General features: G+C 51.4%; 1 protein-coding gene across 1 annotated transcript in view; it reads left to right on the top strand.

Annotated features, from left to right (window-relative positions):
• The window catches only part of LOC144610234 (prolyl 3-hydroxylase 1-like), a 59,956-nt gene that overhangs the window by 28,457 nt on the left and 17,573 nt on the right, over positions 1 to 13,926 (top strand). Inside the window, 4 exon segments of the mRNA XM_078428831.1 lie at positions 178 to 230; positions 672 to 784; positions 3,937 to 4,061; positions 4,633 to 4,719. Coding sequence (XP_078284957.1) covers positions 178 to 230; positions 672 to 784; positions 3,937 to 4,061; positions 4,633 to 4,719 — 378 coding nt within the window.

Raw genomic sequence — 13,926 nt, 5'->3', positions numbered from 1 at the left:
GTTTCCTCCAAGGATCCTCTGTTCCACAATACTCTCCACCATTCACGGTGTGTGCCCTACCCTGTACACCAAGGTCCCTCTGTTCCCCAGCACTCCCTGATACTGAATGGCTCACCCTCCTTGGTGGGGAGGATGTGGGGAGAGACCGGCTGCAAACTAACCCTTTCCTCTGCTCAGGATTCCTGGACCCCTGCAGAGATCATCCCCGAGTCGGTGAGGAAGAAGCAGAGGTTTGTGGAATTAACTGCACTCTACACCAACCCACATGGCCCGCCCTCCTTGCATCTCCACCCACAATGGTCCTCATCGCCTTCCTCTCCATGGCACTCCCTCCTTGCTTCCTCGACCAATGCTCCCACCTTGCCTCCCCTCGCCTTCTGCAACGTTCCCTCCAACCCTCCCCTCTCACAGCGCTCCCTCCTACCCTCTCCTGCGATGCTCCCTTTCCCTTCCATTCTCATGATGCTCTCTCTTTCCTACCCTCCCGTGATGCTCTCACCACCCCTCCCTACTCCCATGATGACTCCCTTTCCTCCCCTCCCCTCCCCTCCCCTCCCCTCCCCTCCCCTCCCGTGACTGTCACTCTTCTCGGCTCCCCTCCCGAGGCGCTCCCTCCCCCCCCCCCCCCCACTCCTCCCTGTCTGTTCTGACATCTGTTTGCTGTGGCCCAGGACCGGGGTGGAGAAGCCCCATACGTCGGCTCCGAGTAATCAGACGTCTAGTCCGAGTAATCAGACGTCCCAAAAAGCTGCTGAACCAAGGAGAGGATTGGACATCTTGAAAGGTGTGGCTAATCCCCAACACCATCCCTGACCCTGGATCCAACCGCGGAATACATGCCCTCCTAGGTAGACACAACATGGTGGAGTAACTCGGCAGGTCAGGCAGCATCTCGGGAGAGAGGGAATGGGTTATGTTTCGGGTCGAGACCCTTCTTCAGACTGATGTTCCAAGGCCTTAATCTCCAACACCATGACTGACCTCATCTCTTCCGGCTCTCTGCCCCCTAAAGCCTCCAACCTTATCATTCCCCTGCTCCGCACGGCCAGTTTTTACCTTCTCCCCAAAATCCACAAACAGACTGTCCTGGCAGACCCATTATTTCTGCCTGTTCATGTCCCACCAAATTAATACCTCAACTCCATCCTATCCCCCCTGGTCCGATCCCTCCCCACCTATGTCCAAGACACCTCACATGCTCTCCATCTCCTAAATAACTTCAATTTTCCAGGCCCCCACTCCCTCATCTTTACCAGGGATGTCCAGTCACTCTACACTTCCATCCCCCACAAGGATGATCTCGAAGCCCTCCGTTTCTTCCTCGACCGTAGAACCAGCCAATCCCATCTACCAATACTCTCCTCCGCCTAGCAGAGCTGGTCCTTACCCTCAACAACTTCTCCTTTGATTCCTACCACTTCCTCCAAACCAGAGGCGTAGCTATGGGCACTCGCATGGGCCCTAGCTATGCCTGCCTCTTTGTCGGGTACGTCGAACATTCCCTGTTCCAGGCGCACACTGGCCCCATCCCCAAACTCTACCTCCGATAAATTGACGACTGCATTGGTGCTACCTCTTGTACCCATGCAGAACTCACTGACCTCATACACTTCACCACCAATTTCCATCCTGCTCTTAAATATACCTAGACCATCTCCGACATCTCCCTACCGTTTCTGGATCTCACCATCTCCATCACAGGAGACAGACTAGTGACCGACATCTACTATAAACCCACTGACTCGCACAGCTATCTGGACTACACTTCCTCCCACCCTGTTTTCTGTAAAAACTATCCCCTACTCCCAATTCCTCCATCTCCACCGCATCTGTGCCCAGGATGAGGTGTTTCACACTAGAGCATCTGAGATGTCCTCATTCTTTAGGAAACGGGGCTTCCCCTCTTCCATTATAGATGAGGCTCTCACTAGGGTATCGTCTATATCCCGCAGCTCTGCTCTTGCTCCCCCTCCCCCCACTCGTAACAAGGACAGAATCCCCCTCGTTCTCACTTTCCACCCCATCAGCCGTCTCATACAACAAATTATCCTCCAACATTTCCGCCACCTCCAACAGGATCCCACTATTGGCCACATCTTCCCATCTCCACCCCATTCTGCTTTCCGCAGAGACTGTTCCCTCCGAAACTCCCTGGTCTACTCATCCCTTCCCACCCAAACCACCCCCTCCCCAGGTACTTTCCCCTGCAACTGCAGGAGATGCAACACCTGTCCCTTTACCTCCCCCTGGACTCCATCCAAGGACCCAAACAGTCTTTCCAGGTGAGGCAGAGGTTCACCTGCAAGTCCTCCAACCTCATCTATTGTATCCGCTGTTCCAGATGTCAACTTCTCTACATCGGTGACACCATCACTGAACACCTCCGCTCAGTCTGACTCAACCAACCTTATCTCCAGGTGGCTCAGCACTTCAACTCTCGCTCCCATTCCCAATCTGGCCTTTCTGTCCTGGGCCTCCTCCATTGTCAGATTGAGGCCCAGCGCATATTGGAGGAACAGCACCTCATATTTCGCTTGGGCAGTTTACACCCCAGAAACTATGAACATTGACTTCTCTAACTTCAGGTAGTCCCTGGTTCCCCTCTCTATCCTCTCCCCTTCCCACTTCTCCCACTAGTCTTACTGTCTCTGACTACATCCTATCTTTGTCCTGCCCCCTCCCCTGACATCAGTCTGAAGAAGGGTCTTGACCCAAAACATCACCCATTCCTTTTCTCCAGAGTTGCTGCCTGTCCCGCTGAGATACTCCAGCATTTTGTGTTTACCTTCGATTTAAACCAGCATCTGCAGTTGTTTTTCCTATACATGCCCTCCTAACCTGGTCGAGTGCCGGCTGTCGCACAGATGGTGAGTGGGGCTGTCTGAGACCACCTGCTGTCCTCGGGATGGGTCACGTGATTTCAGGAGGCTGGGAGCGGCCTCCTGTCCCAGAGAGGTGTCGTGCTCTCAAGATGGTATTCCCATTGAGCAATCACGGAGAGGGGAGATGGGCCGAGTGTTCTCGGGGCGTGTAGCTGGGCTGAGTGGTCTCAGGGCATGTAGATAGGCCAAATGGTCTCAGGGGGCGGAGATGGGCCGAGTAGTCTCGACGGAGAGAAGATGGGATGAGTGGTCTTGGGGAACAGAGATGGGCCGAGCGGGCTCAGGGGATGGGAGATGGGCCGACATCTTGAGGAGGGGAGATGGGCCGAAATGTCTTGCGGAGGGGAGATGGGCCGAGTGGTCTCAGGGAGGGGAGATGGGCTGAGTGGTCTCAGGGAGGGAGATGGGCCGAGTGGTCTCAGGGAGGGGAGATGGGCCGAGTGGTCTCAGGGAGGGGGATGGGTCGAGTGGTCTCGGCATGTAGATAGGCCAAATGGTCTCAGAGATGGGAGATGGGCCGAGAGATCTTGAGGAGGGGAGATGGACCGAAAGGCCTTGCGGAGGGGAGATGGGCCGAGTGGTCTCAGGGAGGGAGATGGGCCGAGTGGTCTCAGGGAGGGGAGATGGGCCGAGTGGTCTCAGGGAGGGGAGATGGGCCGAGAGGTCTCAGGGAGGGTTGATGTGCCGAGTGGTCTTGCGGAGGGGAGATGGGCCGAGTGGTCTCAGGGAAGGCTGATGGGCCGAGTGGTCTCAGGGAGGGGAGATGGGCTGAGTGGTCTTAGGGAGGGCTGATGGGCCGAGAGGTCTCAGAGAGGGGAGATGGGCCGAGTGGTCTCAGGGAGGGGAGATGGGCCGAGTGGTCTCAGGGAAGGCTGATGGGCCGAAAGGTCTCAGAGAGGGCTGATGGGCCGAGTGGTCTCAGGGAGGGGAGATGGGCTGAGTGGTCTCAGGGAGGGCTGATGGGCTGAGTGGTCTCAGGGAGGGCTGGTGGGCCGAGTGGTCTCAGCATAGTCCTCTTGCCCATGTGGTGATGCCCCTCCACTCTCGCCCGCAGCCTCGTGGCCAGGCCTGGAGGGCCTCTCGGTCGCGGAGGAGACGGGCTTGAGGGGACCTGAGGAGATGGTGCTGGACGGGGCACTGAGCCACAGCGAGTGTGAGCGGATGCGGGGCCTGGCCAACGTGAGTCAAGCGGCAGCCTGACCCGTGACCACTGACCCCCTCACGCACGACCCCTAATCTCTGTCCCCAACTCAACCAAACTTTTTCCCTGACTATCACCCTGTCCATCTTCGACCAAATCTTCCTCTGCGATTTCTGACCCATGATCCCCCTGACCCTGTCCTTAACTCGGACCCTCCCCAACCTGACCTTTTACCCCTTGAAGTCTTGCCTCAACCGCCAATTGGCCCAATGCCCACTGCTGCCCCTTGACCTGGTCTTATTCTGCCCCTGAACTCTGTATGCGACCTTCACAAGCCAATCCATTCCTTTTTTAACTCTCACCCCACCCACCTACGGCCCCTTGTGGCCCCTGATCCTTAATCACTCGCCTGGAGCTGTGACCATACCCTGTGCGGTGACCTCGACCCCCAACCCTGACCTCTGAGCCCCACAGTCTCCGACCTCTGCCCTCCGGTGCCCGGACAGTGCCTGACCCGATGACGTTACTCCCCCTCCCCGGGGCAACGGTGGCGAGGGAAGGAAAGGGGCAGAGACACTAAACCCCACTCTGCTTCCTCCTACACCCCAGACTGCAGAGAAACTTACCCTGGGGAGGGGAGATGGGCGCTCGGATCCACCACGGCCCGTAGGCCTGGATCTCCTTAAGGTGTTGAAGGTGAGGAGATCAGAGTGCAGGTCAGGGATGGGCACAGGATCAGGGTGGGGTTAGGGTGAGCATCGGGTATAGGGACCGGGTTAGGGTGAGGATCAAGGATGGGGATGGGGTCAGGGTCAGGGTGGGGGATGGAGACAGGATCAGGGTGAGGATCGGGGACGTAGATGCTCGGGGTCAGGTTTGGGGACAGGGTGAGTGTTAGGGTCAGCATCCGGGACACGGTTAGAGTGAAGGTGAGGGATGGGGCCGGGGTGAGGAACAAGGTCAGGGTCAGATTTGGAGATGTAGACGGTCAGGGTCAGTGTCAGGTGAGGATCGGGGATGTAGACGGTTGGGGTGAGGGTCAGGGTTGGGGACAGGGCCAGGGTCAGGGTTGGGGACAGGGCCAGGGTCAGGGTTGGGGTCAGGGTCAGGGTTGGGGACAGGGCCAGGGTTGGGGACAGGACCAGGTTTGGAGATGTAGACGGTTGGAATCAGGGTCAGGAATGGGGTCAGGGTGAGTGATTGGGTTGGAGTCAGGGTCGGGGTTGGGGACAGGGTGAGGGTGAGTGATGGGGATAGGGTCAGGGTTTGGGATGTAGATGGGGTCAGGGTCGGGAATGGGTTCAGGGTGAGTGATGGGGTTAGGGTCAGGGTTGGGGACAGGGTCAGGGTGAGTGTTGGTGTCAGTGTTCAGGATAGGGTGATGGTGAGGAACAGGGTCAGGGTCCGGGTTGGAGATGTAGACGGGGTCAGGGTCGGGAATGAGGTCAGGGTGGAGTATGGGGACAGGATCAGGGCTGGGGAAGTTGACGGTTCGGGTCAGAGTCAAGCTGAGGGTCAAGGTGGGGGACTGGGCAGGGTGAGGGTGGGGTCATGGAGAGTGTTGGAGTCGGGCTCGGGGACAGGGTCGGAGTGAGGGTCAGGGATGGTGTAGCGGTTTGGGACGGGATGAGTGACGGAGGGGCACAGACAGGTTGGCAAGACCTGGGTGAGGCGGCAGTTGCAGTTGCAGTACTGTGTTTGGTTTTGGTTGCTCTGCTTTGGAAAGAGTCCAGAGAAGATTAGCATGGAAATTGCCAGGACTTGAGAGCTTGAGCGACTGGGAAAGGTTGTGCAAACTGACACTTTATTGTGCAAAAAAACACAAAGTCTGGCGTTACCTAGTGGGTCAGACAGTATCTCTGAAGACCATCAATAGGTGACATTTCGGATCTGCTATTCTTCCGCAGAGAATGAATGAGTGATGTTTCTATTCAAGACCCTTGTTCAGACTGAGAGTCAGTGGGGAGGGAAACGAGATATGGAAGGGTACAAAGAGCATGTAGGTGTGAAAGGAACAGATGAAAGCAGACTGAAGAAGGGTCTCGACCCGAAACGTCACCCATTCCTTCTCTCCTGAGATACTGCCTGACCCGCTGAGTTACTCTAGCATTTTGTGATACCATAGATCAAAGCAGACGATGATCGAGGAAATATACAATGGTTCATTGTTGGATGAGGGGAAGGTGACTGAGCAAAAGTGTTCAGCGAAATGATCGATCAGTCTGTGCTTGGTCTCGCCGATATATAGGAGTACACACCTAGAACAGTGGATGTCCTAATTCTTTAGAGAATGGGGGTTCCCCTCTTCCATCATAGATGAGGCCCTCACATGGGTCTCTTCGATATCCCGCAGCTCCGGTCTTACTCTCCCTCCCCCAGTCATAATAGAGACCCCTTGGTCCTCACCTTTTTTATCCCATCAGCCGTCGCATGCAGCATATAATCCTCCGACATTTTTGCCACCTCCATCGGGATTACACCACGAGCCACATCTTCCCGTCTCCAACCCATTCCGCTTTCCACAGAGACCATTCCCTTTGCAACCCTCTGGTTAACTCGTCCCATCCTACCCAAACCAGGCCTTTCCCAGATACATTCCCCTACAACCTCAGGAGATGCAACACCTGTTCCTATACATCCTCCCTCGACTCCGTCCAAAAACCCCGAGAGTCCTTTCAGGTGAGGCAGAGGTTGTAACAAATAGAATGGGTAAGGGAGAGCCAGTGGATGTGATGTATCCGGACTTTCAAGAAGCCTTTGACAAGTTCCCCCACAAGAGATTAGTGTGCAAAATTAGAGCACATGGTATTGGGGATAGGGTATTGACATGGATAGACAACTGGTTGGCAGACAGGAAGCAAAGAGCAGGAATTAACGGGTCCTTTTCAGAATCGCAGGCTCGTAGGGTGCCGCAAAGCTCGGTGCTGGGACCCCAGTTATTTGCAATACATATTAACGATTTGAACGAGTGAATTAAATGTGACACCTCCAAGTTTGTGGATGACACAAAGCTGGGTGGCAGTGTGAGCTGCGATGAGGATGCTAGGAGGCTGCAAGGTGACTTGGGTAGGTTGGGTGAGTGGGCAGATGCATGGCAGATGCAGAATAATGTGGATAAATGTGAGGTTATCCACTTTCGTGGCAAGAACAGAAAGGCAGATTATTATCTGAATGGTGTCAGATGGGAATAGGTGAGGTGCAACTATAGACAATAGACAATAGGTGCAGGAGTCGGCCCTTCGAGCCAGCACCGCCATTCAATGTGATCATGGCTGATCATTCTCAATCAGTACCCCGTTCCTGCTTTCTCCCCATACCCCCTGACTCCGCTATCCTTAAGAGCTCTATCTAGCTCTCTCTTGAATGAATTGGCCTCCACTGCCCTCTGAGGCAGAGAATTCCACAGATTCACAACTCTCTGACTAAAAAAGTTTTTCCTCATCTCTGTTCTAAATGGCCTACCCCTTATTCTTAAACTGTGGCCCCTGGTTCTGGACTCCCCCAACATTGGGAACATGTTTCCTGCCTCTAACATGTCCAACCCCTTAATAATCTTATACGTTTCGATAAGATCCCCTCTCATCCTTCTAAATTCCAGTGTATACAAGCCTAGTCGCTCCAGTCTTTCAACATATGACAGTCCAGCCATTCCGGGAATTAACCTAGTAAACCTACGCTGCAAGCCCTCAATAGCAAGAATATCCTTCCTCAAATTTGGAGACCAAAACTGCACACAGTACTCCAGGTGCGGCCCTGTACAACTGCAGAAGGACCTCTTTGCTCCTATACTTCATATTGAATGGCGGTGCTGGCTTGAATGGCCGAATGGCCTACTCCTGCACCTATTTTTCTATGTTTCTATGAGATAGTCCAAGTGAATTTGAATGCAGGATAGAAATTGATAGTGAATCTAATGAGGTCCGTGGGTTCTGCACTGGGTGCAGAAGGTAGACCCGTGCATTCATCAACGTAGTGCAGATAGAGTTTGGGGATACATAGATTGTTCCACGTACCCTACAAAGAGGCAGGCATAGCTGGGGCCCATGCAAGTGCCCATGGCTACGCCTTGGATTTGGAGAAATTGGGAGTAGTCAAAGAGTTAAGAGTAAGGACCAGCTCCACTGGATGGGGGAGTGTATTGGTAAAGGTAAATTGGATGGTTCTGCGGCTGAGGAAGAAACAGAGGGCTTTGAGGCCTTCCTGGTGGGGATGGAGGTGTAGAGTAGCTGAGGTAAGCAGATACTAATGGGAGTTATCTACAGGCCCCCAAACAGAAGCCTGGATATTGGGTGCAAGTTGCAGCAGGACTTCAAATTGGCATGTAACAAAGGTAATGCCACTGTGGTTATGGGAGATTTGCAGGTAGACTGGGAAAATCAGGTTGGTTCTGGACCCCAAGAACTGGAGTTTGGAGAGTGCCTCTGAGATGGATTCTTAGAGCAGCTTGTCCTGGAGCTCACCAAAGAGAAGGCAATTCTGGATTTAGTGTTGTCCAATGAACCAGATTTAATAAGGGAACTCAAGGTAAAGGAACCACTTGAAGGTAGTGACCATAACATGATTAGTTTTAATGTGCAATTTGAGAGGGAGAAGGTTAAATCAGAAGTGTCAGTGTTGCAGTTGAACAAAGAGGACTATGAAGGCATGAGAGAGGAGCTGGCCAAGGTCGACTGGAAAAGGATCCTAGCAGGAATGACGGTGGAGCAGCAATGGCAGGATTCTCTGGGCATAATCTATCGACAGTGACTCTACATCGTCAGTTCCTCGCAAGGGATTGAATTTCATCCCTCACCTACCCTACCTCCTCTGCCCACCATGCCTGTCCTTTCTAAAGGATGCATAACCTTGAATATTCAGTTCCCAGACCGATCATCCTGCAGTCACGTCTCTGTAATCCCCACAATGTCATATCTACCAATCTCTAACTGAGCCTCAAGCTCATCCACTTTACTTCTTATACTTCGCGCATTCATGTATAATATTTTTAATCCATTACTCATTTCACCTTTCACATCGATTCCTATTTCACTTGGTCATACTCTCCTGTCCCTTCATGAGCTTTCTGTCCCGTTAATTCCATCCTTGTATTTCCATTTGTCTCCCACCCCCCACTATTTAGTTTAGCAGTGTAGCAGTGGAAAACCTGCCTGCCAGAATGCTGGTCCCCGACCTGTTGAGGTGCAACCCGTCCCTTTTGTACAATCCACCCTTACCCTCAACAGATCCCAGTGGTCTTAGAATCTAAATCCCTGCCCCCTGCACCAGCTCCTCAGCCACACACTCAGATCATCTATCTTGCTGTTCCTGCTCTCACCAGCACGAGGAACTGGAAGCAAACCAGAGATAACCACCCTGGAGGTCCTGCTTTTCAGTGAAGACTCTAAAGTCACGCTGCAGAATCTCTTTAGTTTTCTTCCCGACGTCATTTCTGCCGACATGCACTTCCTCTTCTGGCTGCTCACCTTCACCCTTGAGGATGCTCTGCAATCAGTCTGTGACATCCTGGATCCTGGCACCAGGGAGGCGACACACCATCCTTGAATCCCACCTGTTGCCGCAGAAATCCCTGTCTGTACCTCTCACTATGGAGTCCTCTACTACCACGGCTCTGCCTGACGTCAGTCCCTTCGGCTTTGCTTCAGCGCTACATTTTGACTCGCAGACCTGTCCGCCGCTCAGACTGGCAGTGTCTTCTATCCAGACAGCTTCCAAGAGGGTGAACCTGTTTTCAAGAGGTATAACCCTGGGCTCACCTGTACTCCAAGCTTCCTTCCCTTTCTCATCGTCACCCATCTTCTCTCTTTGGTATTATCGGTATAACAATCTCGCTGTAGGTCCTGTCCAGGAAACACTTATTTTCCCGGATGATCCTGAGGTCATCCAGTTGTGTCTCCACTGCCCCAACACGGTCCTTCAAGAACTGAACCTAGACACACTTCCCACAGTTGTAGCAGCCAGAGGCACCAGCGGTGTTGCTGACCTCCCACATCTTGCAAGCATCACACTGAATCAGCTTCCCTGTCATTTCTTCACTGCGTCTCACCCTCTCCAACGTTTGGCGTAGTCCCCTCCCTCAGCCTCCTCGCTGAAGACTCTCAAAGCAAAGACTCGCACTTTTCTCACAAGGCACCTGCCAAAGTCTCGCACGTTTGTCAAAAAGCACATCCCTCGACAAGGCCACTCCCCGACATTCTAGTAAACATTAAGCATGTTGGTCTTCATAACGAGAGGAGTTGAGTATAGGAGCAAAGAGGTCTATCTGCAGTTGTACAGGGCACTGGTGATACCACACCTGGAGTATTGTGTGCATTTTGGTCTCCTAATTTGAGGAAGGACCTACTTGCTATTGAGGGAGTGCAGCGTAGTTTCCAAGATTAATTCCTGGGATGGCGGGACTGCCATATGATGAAAGAATGGAGAGATTGGCTTGTATTGACTGGAATATAGGAAGATGAGAGGGGATCTTATAGAAACATATAAAATATTAAGGGATTGGACACGCTAGATGCAGGAAACATGTTCCTGATGTTGGGGGAGTCCTGAACCAGGGGCCACAATTTAAGAATAAGGGGTCGGCCATTTAGAACTGAGGAGGAAAAACATTTTCATCCAGAGAGTTGTGAATTTGTGGACTTCTCTGCCTCAGAAGGCAGAGGAGACTGATTCACTGGATCCATTCAAAAGAGAGTTAGATGGAGCTCTTAGGGCCAGCGGAATCAAGGGATATGGGGATAAGGCAGGAACGGGGTACTGATTGTGGATGATCAGCCATGATCACATTGATGGCCGGTACTGGCTCGAAGGGCGGAATGGCCTCCTCCTGCACCTATTGTCCATGTATCTATTAATCTGTGTATCTATGTACATAGTTCCCTGAAAGTGGCATCACAATGAATAGGGTGGTCAAAAAGGCTTTCATTAGTTTGGCCTTCATCAGTCAGACCATCGATCACACATTCACATGAGTTATATGTTATCCCACGTTCTCAACCACTCCCTGATAACCACTAAGGGCTATTTGCAGATGCCAATTAATGTACAAACATCTTTGGGATGTGGGAGTAAAAGAGAGCCCCCAGATGCAGTCACAGTGGGAATGTGGGAACTCCACACAGATAGCACCCAAGGTCAGGATTGAACCTGGGTCTCTGGTGATGTGAGATAACACTTCTCATGTTCATAAGTAATAGGAGCAGAATTAGTGCCAGAGACTCGGGTTCGATCCTGACCTCAGGTGCTCTCTGTATGCAGATTGCAAGTTCTCCACGTGGGTTTCCTCTGGTTGCTCCGGTTTCCACTCACCCCCCAAAGAAGTGCACGTTGGTAGATTTATTGCCATTTAAAAATTGGCACTTTTGTGTGTGGAGTGGACCTGACAGTGTGGAATAGCAGAACTAGCGTGAATGGGTGATCGACAGACAGTGTGCACTCAGTGGGCCTGTTTCTTTGCCATATCTCTGACCTAAATTAAATATCTATCACCCAATCAATATGTGTAATAATTACCACACAAATTTCTATAATATCTCCCCTCTCACCTTAAACATGCACCCTCTAATTTTAAACTCCTTACTCTGGGGAATAGACTGTGACTATCCCTCCTGTTTTTATAAACCTCTGTAAGATCACCTCTCGGCCTCCTGCGCTCCAGGGAAAACAAACGAAGTTTATCCAACCACTTCCGTGAACAGGAGCCCTCCAATCTCAATAATATCCTGGTGAATCTTTTATTTTTCTGCTTAATGGCAACCTTCCTGAAGCTGGGCGACCAGAACTGCACACTGTACTCGAAGTGTGGTGCCACCAATGTTTTGTAAGAGAGGTTAGCGAAAAGAGCAGGGAATAGAGGGCATCAGAAAAAGAAGGGAATAGAGAGCATCATAAAAAGAACTGGATATAAAGCTGGAGCGACAGAGAGCACAACACAGGAACAGGCCCTTTGGCCCACGATGTCTGTGCTGAATCAGGTAATCATGTCCACATGTGATCCATATCCTTCCATCCCTGCATATTCATGTTTCTGTAAAAGCCTCATTATCGTATGTACCTCCATCACCACCAACCCATGTGGGTTCCAGGCACCCACTGCTCTCTGTATAAAATAACGCCCCACACATCTCCTTTAAAATTACCCCTCTCCCCACACCTCATCTTAAAGCTATGCCTTCTAGTCTTTGATATTTCCACCTTGGTCGAAGATTCTGACTGTATTCCCTGTCTACGCCCCTCATAATATTATCAGGCATCCCGTCAACTACTGACAGTCTATGTTTCTTCCATGTCTTCTTGTAGCTAGTAATTCCTAATCCTGGCAGCATTCTGGCAAACCCCTTCTGCGCCCTGTCCAAAGCTTCCACAATCTTCCAGTAATGGGGCTGCCAGATCAACAGACAACGCTCCAAATGTGACCAAACCAAAATGTAATAAGACTACAACATGACATTCTGACTCTTATACCCAATACTCTGACTGATGAATGCAAGCATTACCACTCTATCCATTTCTGTTACCACTTTCCGGGAGGTGTGGACCTGGACCGCAAGACCCCTCAGTACACAAATACTGCTAAGGGTTTAGCTATTAACTGTATTTTCTCCTGACATTCTTGGATGAGAACATTCGCGGCAAGATTAGCAAGTTTGCCAATGATACAAAAGTGGGTAGTTTTGCAGATAGTGAAGATGGTTGTGAAAGATTGCAGCAGGATCTTGATCAATTGGCCATGTGGACTGAGGATTGGTTGATAGAATTTAATGCAGAAAACTCTGAGGTGTTGCATTTTGGGAAGTCTAACATGGACAGGGCCTACACAATGAATGGTCGCGCTCAGGAGAGTTGTAGAGCAGAGGGATCTAGGAGTGCAGGTGCGTAGTTCCCTGAAGGTGGAGTCGCAGGTAGATAAGGTGGTCAAAAAGGCTTTTAGCACATTGGCCTTCATGAGCCAGAGTATTGAGTATAGAAGTTGGGAGGTCATGTTGCAGTTGTATAAGACATTGGCGAGGCCACATTTAGAGTATTGTGTTCATTTCTGGGCATCATGTTATAGGAAAGATGTCAAGATGGAAAGAACCCAGAGAAGATTTACGAGGATGTTGCCAAGACTCGAGGGTCTGAGCTATAGGGAGAGGTTGAGTTGGCTGGGACTCTATTCCTTGGAGCGTAGGAGGATGAGGGGTGATCTTATAAAGATGTATAAGATAATGAGACTAATAGATTGGGTAGATGCACAGTCACTTGCCCAGACTAGGTGAATTGAGAACCAGAGAACATAGGTTTAAGGTGAAGGGGGAAAGATTTAATAGGAAACTGAGTGGTCCCACAGAGGGTGGGTGATGTATGGAAGAGGAGGTAGTTGAGGCTGGGCCAATCCCAATATTTAAGAAGCAGTTAGACAGGTACATGGATGGACACAAAATGGTGGAATAACAGCGCGACAGGCAGCATCTCTGGAGAGATTCCTTCCCTACAGAGATGCTGCCTGACTCGCTGAGTCACTCCAGAATTTTGCGTCTGCCATCGATTTAAACCAGCATCTGCAGTTCTTTCCTATACATGGATAGGACAGGTTTGGAGCGCAATGGACCAAATACTGGTAGGTGGGATGAATGTAGCTGGGACATGTTGGGGCGAAGGGCCTGATTCCACACTGTATCACTCTATGACTCAATTCCACCTACCAAAGTACGACACCTCACACTTGCTTTGGACGTCGGCCATTTTTCTGCCCATTTCGGTAGCTAACCTATTGCTCGTTTCATCTGCCCCCTAACTGAGAGAGATGGAGGGGGGAGATGAAACGAGCAATAGGAAGAAAGAAAGTGAGGGAGAGAGAGGGAAGGAGATTGGGCAGCAGAGAGAGATAGAGGGAGAAAGAGTGCAGGGAGGTAGAGGTGGTGGGAGATG

This window comes from Rhinoraja longicauda, chromosome 36 (assembly GCF_053455715.1).
Source record: "Rhinoraja longicauda isolate Sanriku21f chromosome 36, sRhiLon1.1, whole genome shotgun sequence".
Taxonomy (NCBI): Eukaryota; Metazoa; Chordata; class Chondrichthyes; order Rajiformes; family Arhynchobatidae; genus Rhinoraja; species Rhinoraja longicauda.
The sequence above is the reverse complement of the archived record's forward strand: the minus strand, read 5'-3'. Positions and strand labels throughout refer to the sequence as shown.